General features: G+C 39.3%; 1 protein-coding gene across 5 annotated transcripts in view; it reads left to right on the forward strand.

Moving 5' to 3' along the window:
* The window catches only part of Ptprd (protein tyrosine phosphatase receptor type D), a gene marked incomplete in the record, with an annotated part of 2,622,804 nt that overhangs the window by 2,208,072 nt on the left and 399,086 nt on the right, over window positions 1-15,646 (forward strand). For all 5 annotated transcript variants that reach the window (XM_055629942.1, XM_055629950.1, XM_055629948.1 and 2 more), the window contains 1 exon segment: window positions 1,175-1,340. In XM_055629942.1, coding sequence (XP_055485917.1) covers window positions 1,256-1,340 — 85 coding nt within the window.

Raw genomic sequence — 15,646 nt, forward strand, 5'->3', positions numbered from 1 at the left:
TCAGAGGACAACTTCTGCATTGTTTTCTACTTCTGCTTTGGATTCTGTAGATTAAACTCAGGTAATCAGATTTGGGAGGCAAGGACTTTTACTCTGTGAGCCATCCTGTTAGACCAACTTTCACTTTTGAATTTATATTACATTTCACCTGGAAGTCTTGCTATGAACTTAGTGGCATTCTGTGTTGTCCCCGATGCAGCTGGCAGTGAATTTCCCAAAGCCTAGTTCTATATTGTTCCTCTGTTCTCAAACAGTATAAAGCTTGTTTTTCAGCTGGCTGGGTAGAGATCACTAGACATAGACTGATGTCCAAGGATCTCTTTGTGTTCTCTTTTGTGCCATCCTTTGTTCTCCCAATAGTGACCTCATTCTAACCCTGCGGCACTTACAATATGATCCTAAACCAGAAGTACAGCAGCATGTCCCAGGGATGAGAAACACAAAGTTGTGGACTATGCCAGAGAACTTGAGAATTGTAAACTGTTGTGGTGCCTAGTTCTCTGCTTTAACAATTCGGGCTTCAGCACTCCAACATCTTGCCTTTTTCAAAGTTTTGTATGGACCTCAGGGAATGCCCATTCCCCAGCTTGTTAAAATCCTGCTGATGTATGCTCAAGGCATCCCAACACCACATGGCAGTTCACAAACATCTATAACTACAGTCCGGGGAGCTAGACACTCTATTTTGGCCTCTATGGGCACCAGATGAGCATGTGATGGACAGAAATGCACATGTTGCACACAAACATATGCAGGCAAAACATCCATACAAGCCTTCCTTTATTCTGTTGTCAGTACGTGGAAAGACTTTAATAAACCTTTCTTAAGGCTTTGGTGTGCTTTCCTCCATAATGAGCTCAGTAGAGTTGTATATCAAGGGACTATGCCTCCTTAGAATATAGTGCTCAAAAGATGGCATAGAAGCAGAGAAAGAAGTTTCTGGGGGATGGCTGTAGGTGACCTGGCAATAGGAATGCTAGGGACCCTGCATTTTACAATCCAAGTTATTTCCCAATACAACGGCATGCCATCTCCAGTGTTTATTGTGAGTGTGAGTGTGTGTATGTGTTTTCCAATAGTGCCTCTCTCTCTAGGTTGTGGTAGGACAGGGGGAAAGAGTGAGAAATCTAAATGTCTTTGTCATTTCTTCTTTTCTCGTCTCTTCCCTTTACAGGCTCTGAAAGGGTTCCAGCTGAAGTTACTGAGCAGACCAGTCGCTGCGGCTCCCTAGGCTGAGTTTCCAAGCTGCTGGTGCATGCCATTGACAAGCTGCAGGATGGTGCCCGTGGCCAGGCCGCTGTTGCTGCTCCTCGCCTTCTTCCTCTGCGCCTGTGCTGAGAGTAAGCCATCTTGCCCTTCTCTAGGGAGCTGTGGCCACAACGAGTGGTTTTGTTTGCAGTTGGCATGAGGCTCAGGCCTCTGAATATATTTCCTTTGGAAGTATATCCTGAGACACTGTGGGATCCTCCTTGGCTTTCTGCCAGTCTTTGAAAGAGATTATTGATGTGTCTTTCCTACTATCTTTTCTGTTTAATGCCTCTTTTGCTTGTGTGTCTCACTGCTCCTATTGCCGATTTCCACTTTTATATATTTTTTCATAGTTGTGACCAGCTTGGTGTCAAAGATAATACAAGGCCAACAATATCACTTAAACTGTGGCTGACCAGTTGGTAGTGTCAATATGTAAACATTGCTGAGACCCAGTAGAAATTTCTTCAGATGTATGGATATTTCTATGTTTAGAAAAATGCACAGTGTCACATTGAGCCCAATTAAACTTGCAAGCCCCTTGTAGCTGTCACAGCAGCTGTTCTGATGTACTGTTTCCGACAGCTGTCGTGGAGTACAATATTCAAACAAATCAAGCAGAACTGACAACTTTGTGGCTGGGTGGAGGGTCTGGAAGTGGGAAAAGAATTCTATGGAATGCAGACACTGAAGTTTGGGTTTCTGGACTCGATTTATGAAACTGGGATTGTGGTCAATTAGCTTGCCAACTAATGAGATGATCATATCTTCTTTGTAACTAGAAATCATTAGTTCTACACTGTTTACATCTGTTTCTTTCTTCATCTATTCTATTGCTTTTGGGAGACAATAGTGCCCATCCCTGGCTCTTACTCTCTGCCATTTCTATTTCCTCGGGAGTGGTGTAGCTCATATGTGATTTGGTCATTCTCATGGGAGTCCCCTAGTGTGATTAACATGTATAACATCTGCAGTCATTAACTTTTCCCTCCACTGGCTGTCTCAGGAAGATTAAATTTGATTCATGTTAAGGATATCTCAAAGACAAAGATCCCATGTCATCTTGGCCCTGTCTTATTAATTGTTCCTTGACAAGAATTCCCTCACTAGCAGCCAAATGCTTCATTTAAATGGGGCTCTATTTTCTAAAGGAATCTTTCAAGGAAGGAAAAAAAATAATGTTATTAATTGAATGCATATGGAGCATGCATGTTCTAAGCACAACATTCTGTGGTTAAAAATATATATAGTCCTCCAATTAGCACATGGGATTGTTGGTTTAAGGTTAAGCCAAGGAATTTCTAATACCATGCCAGGAAATAATTAATTGGGGAAAGATCCAAATGTAAGGCACTGTTATTTTAAAGGCATTTATGTCAAAACTTATTTCAAAATCTAAATTTACTTCATTCAAAAGCAATTCAGTGTATAGCTTTATGAATTCCATTTTGGCCAAAGACCGGAATTAAGTAATTTGACCATTGTTCATTTTTTGGCAAAAGTATGTTAAGACCCTAGTCGGACCCCACTTAAATGTCAAATCACAGTTGTATGTTTTTTTTTTTTGGAACTTACTAGATATAAATTTAATATCTGGAAAGTCATCCTTTCAGACAGTAAAAATCCTTTTCTTTGGAGAAGCTATGGTTTTTCTTATTGCAGTGGTGGAAAGTGATAGATTGATGTCAAGAATTTAGGAACATGTATTGCTGAGATTATGTTTTTCTCTGCCATAGATTACCATTTGTCACTCCTCCTGCCTACCCTTCTCTACTTTCTATTCTTCAGCACAGTTTTTTTTTATGACTGTCTTAGTTTACCTTCTATTGCCATGATATAATACTGACCCAAAGTACATTGGGGGAAGAAAGGATTTATTTTGCCTTGCCAGTTGCAGTCATTCATGAAGGGAAGTCAGTACCGGTAATCAAGGCAAGAACCTGGAGGCAGGAACTGGAGCAGTGGCCACAGAGGAGTGCTGTGTACCAGCTTGATTTCCATGACTTACTCTGTTTGCCTTTTTAAACAGCCCAAGCCCACCTTCCCAGAGGTGGCACCTCTCCATATTAGGCTGTCCATTCTTATACCAATCATCAACCAGAAACATACTTCATAGATTTTTATGCATGCCAATCTGATGGAGGCATTTTCTCAATTGAGGTTCCATATTCTTAGATAATTCCAGTTTGTGTCATGTTGACAAATCAATCAACCAAGCAAACAAACAAACAGATTATATCCAGAATGTATCTCATCATCTTATGCTATTCTGTTTTCTAAAAATACTTTAAAAAATTGAAACCAAGTAACACTCAAGGAATAACTGGTTTCATCATCACATAAAGATAATATTGTCAGGCTTTCATTATTCAGGTTGTGGGTTTGTTTCCCTCTTGCTTCCTTAAAACATAATGAAATACTCTTTCCTCCTTTTTTCTGTGTCTCATGTTGATCCAAGGTATTGTGTTATGATCTAAAATTTAATAGTGACTTGTCAGACATGTCTGAGAAATCTGAAAAACTATTTTTTTTCTTCTGTGGCAGGAGAGCATTTATGAATGGGGAATGTGAAGAAGCTCTTGTAGCTTACTATGCTAATTTATTGCATCCAGATTACTCCCCTTTAAAATAATTCTTTCTAAAGAGCCTAGATTCTATCTGGTCGTGGACAAGGATATAGCTAAGGGTTTCCTGTGGTGTTACATTAAGTAGAACTCTTAGAGTCTTAGTTCAAATGGAGGTTGAGAAATTGTGATAATATTCCCTTAGGAAATTATAGTGTTTGTTGTTGCCAGTTTAAAGTGCCCTACTGGCCCACACAATTTCTCTAAAAGGCTAGATTTGTGGGTGAGGTTGTTTTTACTCTTATTTTTATGTCTTGAGTGCTCCAGGTGATTCTGCTGGTTATTTTTATAGGAGTGTGTACATGAGAGAACTGTTGTCCAAGAGTCAAGTGTGACTTTTGTTGAAGTCTGCTGAGTAACTCTTGCTGATGTTGGGCCAGGAGGTTTATTCCTTCGAGCCAGCTCACACACACGCAAATTAGACAGGAATGTAGACTTCAGTATTTTAACTCCAGTGCAAACCTCTTCTCTTTTGTGTGAAATATACCTTGTATTTGATATTCACTAGTTTGTTTTTTCTTTCTTTTCTTTTCTTTTCTTTTCTTTTTTTAATACTATTTGCAGGCTAAGAAACAGTTTTTGGCATCTTTTGGTTATAGCAGTTTGATCTTACATTTTGGCTGGTATAACTGGGTCTCAGTCTTTACCAGGCCTCTAGTGTATATATAAACTTTTATATCATAGGTCCTTGAATGGTTTAGTTCATCTAGTTCAGTTACTTTTTCCAGGTTTTCATCTTAAATGGTGATCCCACCCTCATTTTTTTCTTGCTGAAGCAAGCACTGTACTTTATTTCTCTTATGAATGAAAGTATCAGGCTTTCTGCCCTCTGGGTACGTGTTTGATATCCTATAGAACTTAAAAGAAACATTCCTTTCATTTCACTAGATGGATTGGCACCTGTGCTAGAATGTTGCTAGAATTTGGTTTTGAATTCTGGCTGTCACTTCACTAAATCATACACTTTACCTTCAGTCTTGTTTTTGTAGTGTGGATGATGACAATAACAGAGGATGGTGATGTAATAATAGAATTTCTAGATACTTGAGTGTCATGAGAATTAAATGAATTGAAGCAAAACACAGGCCAGCTGATGACATAGGCTAGGTGTGTAAGAAATGGTTGTGTTACCTTCAACAACCATCTTGTCCAAGCACTTACCTTAGGTCCTCTGCTGAAATTCTTCATTTGATTTGAAGACAATAAACTCTGGGTGACAGAGAAGTCATACCTTCTTGCTGTATGTTAAACTTGCTACCCTGCTTTCTGCAAAGTCCTGTACATATAAAATCCTTATAAAATCTTTGGGGAATTAAACTGAAGATCAGAAGAAATATGAAACTTGTGTTCTTAAGGAAGTCTTTTCAAAGAAGCTCATCTATAGACTCACCAATGGAAAAGTCATGTGGCTCAGGTGGAATGGGTGCCAGGAGATGTTCCATCTGTCCATTCTGCAAGGTGGCGCATTTTCTTGAGCTGCTCAGAGGAGAGAACTTGAGATACTTTCTGGAATCAAGCAGTATCACATGGCTGGTGGCTCAGGAAGAAGATGGACATGAACATGCTGAGAAATATAGTGAGTAACCATTAATATGGTCAGGAGCATTTTTGCAACAACAAGAGCAACATCCACAAGCCATTCAAACAAAGAGACAAACATCTGTGTGATGTAATGGAATGGCAGATAATCTTTTTGCATTTTCAGAGCTACTGCGATATCTTTCCACTGAAGTTAGGAGTGGAGTGGGTACTTTCATATTACTCAACTGTCCATTTTCCAGGTGGCAGATTCAGCTTACACAAGCAACATTAATTTCTTATTGAAAAATCTTCTCATTTTAGATTATGAGTGTTCTTTCTCCCAATATCCAAAAATATTTAAAATTCCTTAAAAAGGTAGTTGTTTCTGTAGATGAAAATATTCCAAAGTTAGATTGGCCTGATGATAGTAAGTGTCTCTAATTCTGCAGAATATTCTTGAATTTTATGTTTAAACTTGTGAATTACTGGAAGGGTGGATTGTTCTTAAAGTGTTAAACAAACAATAAAAGGTTGCTGTTTACTTCGGTTTTAGGGCTAAGGTCCTTTTGTTCAGTGCAACTTGAAAGTAGAGTTTTTCATGTAAGGAAGGAAGAGAAAGCTGTCTGCTTTCCTTCTTCTTTAAATTGACAGAGGTGTGTTGAGCTAGAAATTGTGTTTCGCCTCATTCCTGTTCCTTCTTCCGTTTATCTAAAGTGTCTGCATTAGCGACAATCAGTTGTCTGAAAAGTAAGGGAAACAACCCAGCTGTGCTGCTGGTCCTTGGCTCCACTGTGGCATTTCTAAGGCTTTCAGAATTAATTGCTCTCAGCACAGCTGCAGACACCTAGTAAGGTTAGGATGGTGTCACAAAGCCACCACGTGTATAGACTTCAGACCACATGGTTGAGAGCAAAGGGATTTGCTTTAGAACGAAACAATGAGGTTTAACTTCCCATTATCTCTGACCATTCTCTTGTTGAGGCCCCAAGTATGATGCTGCAATGTCGAGGATTTTGTGAGTGTTTTACTTGTAATAGCCTCTTGGCATGTGATTATGGCTATGATTTCCTAATGTTTTTCCTTTTTTGGTTTTAGTTCCCTTAATTTTCCTTATTCAGCTACTGTGTACCTGACCCATTTCATATGACAGATTCAGAGGCAGCTGTGTCTTCTCCTTCCCATACATATGTGTTTCAGTTGCTTGAAAAATAGTTTCAAGCCAGAATCCATTGTCACTTTTTCCCCCATCTTTATTTTTATTATTAGTTAAAAGTATGGATGTGACACAGAGAGAGAAAGACAGAGAGAGGGAGAGAGACCAAGACAGACAGACAGAGATGGATAGACAGACACAGTGAGAGATAGCGGCCAGAGGCCAGAGTGAGGGTCCCTGCTTGTGTTTGTGTGTACCATATGTGTACAGACACAAGAAGAGGGTGTCGGATCCCCTGGAGCTGTATTTACAGGCTGTTGTGAGCTGCCTGATGTGGGTTCTGGGAATTGAATCCAGGTTTTCTGCATGAGTAGCAAGTGTTCTTCATCCCTGAGAGTCTGTCCAACTCACACCATCATTAAATAAAGAATCATAAAGAAAAAAAATACAGCAAGTATAATAATCAAATTACATATGTTAAATATATTAAATTAATTTACGTGTGTTTCTTATTGTTTTTTTAAATTTTATTCATTTATTTTTATATTAATTACAGTTTATTTTCTTTTTTGTTAAAGAAGTATTTGTGATGGACATAAAACAATAAAAATTAAAATGTTTTTGCTTGTTACCAAATGATCATCCAAACATATAATGATTTTAGATGGATACCAACACACCTTTTGTATCTATACTTGTGTCAGAAATATGTTTTTATCATAATGTTCAATTTGAAATTGATATTCTGTTAGCAAATGTCTACTATGTGATCTTGACAAAACCAGATTTAGATTCTTATTAAAATACATCTTCTTTCTTATTGGAATATGGAGATCAAGATGTGGTTTTATACAAGAAGTAAACGAGGATCACGATTTTAGGGAATAAAAAGTACTGTAAGCATAATGAAAAGTGGGTCCCTAGGGAGTATATGAGCTACACACATTGGAAGGTGGTGTCTAGTCTGGTACAGCCCTTCCTAATAGCAGGGAGGGAACAGGTGTGAAAAAGTGGATTTCAAAGATTTAACGGCAAGAAAAAGGAATATTTGGCTCAAAAGACAGAATAAATTCAGGCTTCTGCTGTACAATAGCTTCACAGGGCTAGATGGACAGGCAGGGAGGAGGCAGAGCTGAAAGGCCTGCAAGGAAGGAGCTTGTAGTGTGCAATTGTGTAGGGAAAGAGGAATGCTCTTAGGATATCTTGAGTACAGTACTACTGTCCTCTACTGGAACTAAATAAATATCTTCATGATGATGGTCCAGTACCCTGATCAAGTCCAAGGAGCTCATTGTCCAAGCCACTTAGCTGAAATGTCCTTTCTCTTAGCCAGTGCAGAGTTGGAACACTCAGGGTTTCATTTAGCAGAAGCATGCATTTCCAAGTCTGCTTTCATCTTTTTATCTCTGGCTGGTGTTGTTTCTCTTTTAAAGTGGGCAAAGTTGTGTTTTGGAGCTGTGGGTGCTTTCCTTCCATCCTTTGCTTTAGAGGATGAAGAAAGGGACATTTTAAAAGCACTGCTCTAATTGGAGGTTGATGATTAAAAGAGAATTGCAGGAAGAAAAGGAACTTTAACAGGTCTTTTCTCTATATTCTTCAAGTTAGATAAAATTAATAGTGGTAGGATTTGTTAGTAATTTTTCTGTGGTATCTTCTTTAAAGATAGACACTTTTTTTTAGTGAAGTCTTGTATTCTCTTCCATTTATTGTATGGAGGAGTCATTACTGCCTATGTGATTGGATTTAGTTTTGTTTTTGTTTGTGTTATTGTTTTGTTTGAAAGAAGGTTTTACTATGTAGCCCTACCTGTCCTGGAATTTGCTCTATAGCCAAGACTGACCTGTAACTTGGAGGAATCCTCCTGTTGTGCTTTCCAAGTGCTGGGTGCAGTGATATGTGACCACAACTAGGCTGGATTAGGTTTTAAATTCAGTAGGCTAATAAAAGATTACTAAACCACAACATTAAAGTTTTTTTCCAGAATAACATATGGCACCAGGAAAGAGGTTTAACTTACATTTTAGCTTCTTTTCTCTACTTAACTGGAATCATTTTCCCAGTTTCTCTGACCATTTGGAGCTGTTCACAGCTTTGAAGCCTTCCTGTGAGATGTAAAATGGATCCTCATTGTGGGTTCTGTGAGCACCTGTGAGGCACTTAGTGAAATTTTTATTTCCATCTCATTCTGTGCACATATAGGTGATATCTGGTATTTGCAAACATCAGAATAAATTCATTTCTACCTATTGCAATGATTATTTTCTTAGATCTAGGAAATACTTAAGAGAAGGAGCAAACATACAACAAACAACAACAACAACAAAAATCAAATAAAAAATAACCTCAGCAAAAAAGACACACACAGTATATACTCACTCATATAAACACACAACATAGGATAAACCCACTAAAATCTGTACATCTAAACAAACTAAGCAAAAGAGAGGACCCTAACTAAAATGCTCAATCCTCATCCTGAAAGGCAAAGAGGATGGACATCAGAAGAAGAAAACAGGAAACAACCTAGGAACCTGCTACAGAGGACCTCTGAAAGCCAGAAGAAGAAAACAGGAAATATCCTAGGAACCTGCCACAGAGGGCCTCTGAAAGCCTCTGCCCTGCAGATTATCAAAGCAGATGCTGAGCCTGATGGCCAACTGTCAGGCAGAGTGAATGGAATTTTATGTAAGAAGTGGGAAATAGCAAGAGCTGGAGAGGACAGTAATTCCACAAGGAGAGCAACAGAACAAGAAAATTTGAACACAGGGAACATCCCAGAGACTCATACTCCAACCAAGGAGTATTCATAGAGATAACCTAGAACCCCTGCACAGATGTAGCCCATGGCAGTTCAGTGTCCAAGTGGGTTCCATAGTAATGGGAAGAGGGACTGCCTCTGACATAATCTGATTGGCCTGCTCGTTGATCACCTCCCCCTGATGGGGGAGCAGCCTTACCAGGCCACAGAAGATGACAATGCAGCCACTTCTGATGAGAACTGATAGTCTAAGATCAGAAAGAAGGAGAGGAAGACCTCCCCTATCAGTGGACTTGGGGAGGGGCATGCATGCAGAAAGGGGAGGAAGGATGGGATCTGGAGGGGAGGAGGGAGGGGCTTATGGGGGGATACAAAATGAATAAAATGTAATTACTAAATAATAATAATAATTATTATTATTTTTGCTTTAGGCAAAAAAAAAAAAAAAAAACAACTCAGCATTGCCAGTCTCTGTTAAAATTTCTGCACACTATAGAGCTCAGGTATATAAGTGTAGCCTGTCATTTCCGATGCTTGAGACTTGACATTTTGGATTAGACAGATTCTTTTTTTTATTTTTTATTTTTTTTATTATTAGTTACATTTTATTAACTCTGTATCCCAGCTGTATCCTGCTCCTTCATTCCCTACCAACCCCTCTCTCCCTCATCTCCTCCCTGCCCCTTTCTAAGTCCACTGATTAGGGAGGACCTCCTCCCCTTTCATCTGACCCTGTTTCATCAGGTATCTTCAGGACTGGCTACAAAGTCCTCCTCTGTGGCCTAGCAGGATTGCTCCTCCCTTGGGGGGTTGGGAGGTCAAAGAACCTGCCATTGAGATCCTGTCAGAAATAGTCCCTGTTCCCTTTACTATGGGAAACCAATTGGTTACTGAGCTATTGGTTACGGGCTACATCCAAGCAGAGGTTCTAGGTTATATCCATACATGGTCCTTGGTGGAGTGTCAGTCTCAGAAAAGACCCCTGTGCCCAGATACATTTGGTCCTTTTGGAGCTTCTATCCTTTCCACATCATACTAACTCCCCCTTCTTTCATGATTCCCTGCACTCTGCTGAAGATTTGGTTATGAGTCTTAGTATTTGCTTTGATACATTGCTAGGTAGAGTCTTTCAGAGGCCCTCTGCGGTAGGCTCCTGTTCTGTTACTTGTTTTCTCCAAGTCCAATGCACATCCCATTTGTCTTTCTAAGTGAGGATTGATCATCCTACCCCGGGTCCTCTTTCTTATTTATCTTCTTTAGTTGTATAGATTTCATTATGTTTATCATATCTTATAGGTATATATGAGTGAGTATATACCATATGTGTCTTTCCCTTTCTGGGATACCTCACTGAGAATGATCTTTTCTAGATCTCACCATGTGCCTGAAAATTTCATGATTTCCTCCTTTTTGATTGCTGAGTAGTATTCTATTGTGTAAAAATACCACAATTTCTGTATCCATTCCTCCCTTGATGGACATCTGGGTTGTTTCCAGATTCTGGCTATTACAAATAAATCTGCTACAAACATGGTTGAACAGATGTCATTGTTGTGTACTTGAGAAAATTTTGGGTTTATGCCTAGGAGTGGTATAGTTGGGTCTTGAGGAAGCACTATTCCTAATTGTCTGCGAAAGCACCAGATTGACTTCCAAAGTGGTTGTACCAGTTTACATTCCCACCAGCAAAGGGTTCCTTTTTCTCTACAATCTCTCCAGCATTTGTTGTCATTTGGTTTTTGATCTTAGCCATTTTGATGGGTGTAAGGTGAAATGTCAGGGTCGTTTTGATTTGCATCTCCCTGATGGCTAAGGATGTTGAGCATCTCTTTAAGTGTTTCTTTGCCATTCTGTTTAGCTCTGTACCCCATTTTTTAATTGGATTACTTCATTTATTGCTTTTTAATTTCTTTGGTTCTTTATATATGCTGGATATCAGCCCTCTAGACAGATTCTTTAGCACAATTCTCTGAGTGTTTTCAAGTTAGCCTCTTACTTTGAATTGTCATAGTGAGACTATTATCACCCATATCCTCTCTTAGGAAAGATACCTCCGTTTGAAGGCTAATTGAATGTTTAGGGTAGGGGTTAGAAGAAGTAGACAGCTGTCCATATATGTATGCAAGACAGGGCTTGAAAGAGAAGACTTTCATTAGAAATATGATTGAGTACTCACTGGTTTGGGAAATCAGCTTTGTCAATTTGGAATGATAAATTGTAGCTCTTTTATTACTTGTGTTTCAGGACCACATTGTCTTATCTCTGTGGTCCAGTTTTGTTACCTGGAATATTGGATCATATACTTCTCAGTGAGTTACCTAATTTATAGTTTTAGACATTTGATACATAGTAAGTGCTAAGTATATGTAGCCATTGTTTATCCATGAATGGTATTATTATTAATTAAATTTTAGTAGTATATGGTTTTGTTTTATTTTAAAGTCAGTTTTGCCCCAACTAAAACCTTCCCATTGCATACTCGTTTAAACATGTTCAAATTTTAATGTCATTTGTTCCTTAGCATTGTAAGAGTAGACTGTGGTCTTGTTTTGCTTTGTTTTATCCTGTTTTTTATATAGTCTCACTATATGCCTCAAGCTATTTCTGACTCTGAACTTTCTGCGTTTTCCTCCCAGGCACTCATATTATACTTATAGCTACACCTGGCAGTGCTATGGTGATATATGTTTTGTCACCAGTTTCACTGAGAATCAACCAAAAATCAGTCTGGATGTGATGCTTGGAGAAAAAGATGAAGTATTGATGAAGCACCTAGCACTTAGCTCTCTGTACTTTCTAAAGGAAGTTGCAGAATAGCTGAGCAAGCAAAAGACAAACTGCTAGAGCCTTTGGCCTCATGGTGTAAGTGATGCTACCCTGATATTAAGCCAAAATTCATACAGGACTGACAACTGAATGCATGTAGGACCTCTCTGATTACACTGTCAGTGAGGAAGTACATTCATGGAGGAGAATCGTATCATGTCCACAAGTGGTTCATGTGTCAGCAGTAGAGGGGCCCTGAGTAATTGGTAAGTTGACATATCCAATTTCACTCAAAAAAGCGAAAGGGAAGTTATCCATTTAGAAAATTGAGTGTTTTATGATGAAATTACTTTCCTTTTCCTTGGGTGTCCCTGTTACGCTATCTGTTAATTTGATTCTAAGTTGTCAGCAGTAAGGTCTGCCTTCCAGATTCTATCATAAAGAGAGCAGTGCCACTTCCATCATCACACATATGCAACCCATATCCCAGTTCCTTTTAGTAAGGTGGAATCAGACTTCCTATGCTTTGGAGGTGTAAGCCCTAAAGGGGACAGGAACTGAATGAAACAGAAGTGACACTGTGGTTGTGTTTGCCTAGTAACAAACTATTTAAATATGGTTAAGTCTCTTCTGGAGGGAAGAGGGTGACTCATGGCATATAGAAACATTGAAATTGATAAGGATCATGAAGCGCAGAAGGTTAAAATGTTTATATGACTGCTCTCTGGGGTTCTATGAGCAGTGAGGAGTTGCTTGGGAGAGGGCAGCTGTGGTTGCGCTGCCTGCAGCAGGGCCAATGTCCCAGGGATGCAGAATGTGAATAGTGATCCTTGTTTATTAGATTGAGCTTTTCCAAGATGGAGCTGCCTAAGGCTCACCAGACCCCTAGAAGGAATTCTAGTAAATCCGTTGTTTCACCAAGCTTGATATGGATGGACTCCTTTCTTTAGTCTATTATGTGTGCCACATCTGGGTGAATAAAGTTCTGATCACATGTCATCTCTTCAGGAAAAGTTACACAACATATCACCATAAAATGGAGTCCATAAAATGGACTGAGTAGCTTTAGCCCTACATTTGTTTGGGCCCTTCTTTTGTCCTGCCATTATCACAGAGATGGTGTTCTGTGTCGAAGACATTTAAACGCCATTTTGGGTCTTTTTCTTGTGTAAGAGTATCCATGGACACACAACATTAAAGCTTAGTGTGAAATGTGTCACATGTCTTTTAGGGAGTGGTCCATCAGTGCTTCTGGAAAGGCTATATTGTAAATATTTTAGGCCTTGTGGTCACAGGGTTCCTGGAGCAATTCCCCAACTCTACTAAGGTAGAAAATAAAGGCAGCTCCTTATACATAAATAAGTATGTGTGGCCATGTTCTAGTTTGGTCCTAGGCTCATAGTATGATGACCTCCTCTTTTGACTTAACTCATCTTCACCTTCTCAGGAAGCAGGAGAAGCTGAGTACACCAGAAAAGGGCCTGGCTTAGCCTAGTGAGATGAGTTAAGGGGAAGAGAAGTGCTTGATTGGTCTCTTTTGCACTCAGCTTAGTTAGTAATGTTTATTGGGAGCAGATTAATTAGAAGGAAGTTCAAAGAGCACATCACTTGGTAAACAGAAGATGTCTAATAGCACTTAACCTTTGGAATTTATGCAGAAAAAGATTTGAATGTTATTATGCTTTATGTCTTTCGGGGGTGCTTCAGGTATTTGGCTGTTAGTGCACTTCAATTGCAAGCTCCTGAAAAATGAATAATTTATCAGCTGTGGGATAGTTCTCATTGCACTGTGTGCCTGACATTTGGAGCTATGAACATCTTAAATAAAAGGGGGGAAATGTGTTGGAAAGTGTTGTGTTTGCTGGGAATGCCTTGAGACCCCTGCAAAGAAGCAGTTTGATCATGGGTGTCGAAATCTGATATTGGTTTCCTAAAGGTAGGCAAGAACAGACATGTCAAGGAGAGTTGGTCTCATTGTGAGAACTCCTGCTGCAGAGGCCCTGTTATGTTCAATGTTTATACATAAAAAACAAAAACAAACAAACAAACAAACAAACAAACAAAAACAACTAAAATGCTGCCAGGAAGGCACCACTGATTCTGCAGTAAAAGCTCAGGATAAACATCCAGGCTCCATCATGTCAGAGAATTGAAAGTATCAGCGAGGCATGGCAGAGGAGGGTGATGTGCAGTATGCTTCAGTTGGAGTCCCTGACACACATGGACAAATGCAAAGATTCAGCCATTGTCAGTTCATCCTGGCTGCTGGCAGAAGGCACATAATTCTACAGAGGTGTGAAGGTTATAACCACATCCTCATAAGGATTGGGGTTTGTTCTAGTTGTGTGAAAAAAGGAAGACTAATTAGATTAAATAAAAATCCTGGCTGAATATGAAGGCAAATGACTAATGGGTAAGTCTATTCAAGTGTGGAGTAAAATCCCAAGGGGAAATACTGAGAGCCTCACAGTGAGAATCATTTGCAGGAAGCAGAGGAAGCCACTGTAGAGAGCTGCTGCCTCTGAAATAATCAAAATGGCATCAGCAAAGGCTATAAAAAGACTGTTTAACAATTGTAAAATACATAATTCTCTTTTTATTTTAATTGTTCTGATTTACAGAGATGGAGACTGGAGGGGTTTTGCAGTAATTATAATAAAACAGTTACTCACACTCTGGGATCACTTTCGTCTAGAATTCATAGTTGAACAAATGAATCTGACACTACCATTGGGCAAAGAACATGCTGGCTCACTTCCCTTTGGTTTGTGTCCTCAGCCCTAGGCTTTATGGCCTTACAATTTCCAATCACGAACTTTTTCTTTTGTAAGCTCAGAAAAGTGCTTCCTTGTTTTCCAGTACTGTCTATCACTCCACAGCTCTGCTTTTGCAGATCCTAAGTTTCTGTTCACAGCCTGTCTTTTTCTCAGCTCAGTGTACTCTTCTGTGCCTAAAGGGTAGAGTATAAAGAGGATGGAGCCAGCCTCTACTGTTACAGTTGATAGAAGCAATATAAAAAGACAATTACCTTATAGGAAGTAGAATGTTGCCTTAGATGCACAGAGAGTGTTGCTGGCAGCAGAGTCCTCTTGACATGCAGAAGAATTGCCACTGTGTTAAGGTTGCAGGATCTCTTTGTGAGAGTAAAATAAGAGAGCTTTGGGGTTTTGTAGTTGCTCTGTGATTTGATCTGTTGAAACCATGGAACTAAGTAGATATCCAGGTATGGATTGACTGGTGAAATAATGAAGTGTGACCAAAAGGACCAAACATGGGTAATTGGTAAAATACTGCTCAGTTCATTTTTAAGTGCAATCTACCAGTAAGGAAAGGAAGCCAGTGAAAATGGCTTCATGTGTAGTCAATTTTGGTCAGTGACTACTTTGTGTGAGATTCATCTGGCAGTGGGGAGACAGCTGTAAAACCCACTAGAATCAGGATCATGGAAGTCAGAACTGAGAGTACAGAAGGGCATGTGCAAAACTTACTCAACATGTAGAATATAGAGGACTTTATAATTGTTTGAATTTGGCTATTACTATTTAGATATGTGAAAACACACCAGAGAGGATGAGA

The sequence above is a fragment of the Psammomys obesus genome, unplaced genomic scaffold (assembly GCF_907164565.1).
Source record: "Psammomys obesus unplaced genomic scaffold, mPsaObe1.curated_primary_1811, whole genome shotgun sequence".
Classification (NCBI taxonomy): Eukaryota; Metazoa; Chordata; class Mammalia; order Rodentia; family Muridae; genus Psammomys; species Psammomys obesus.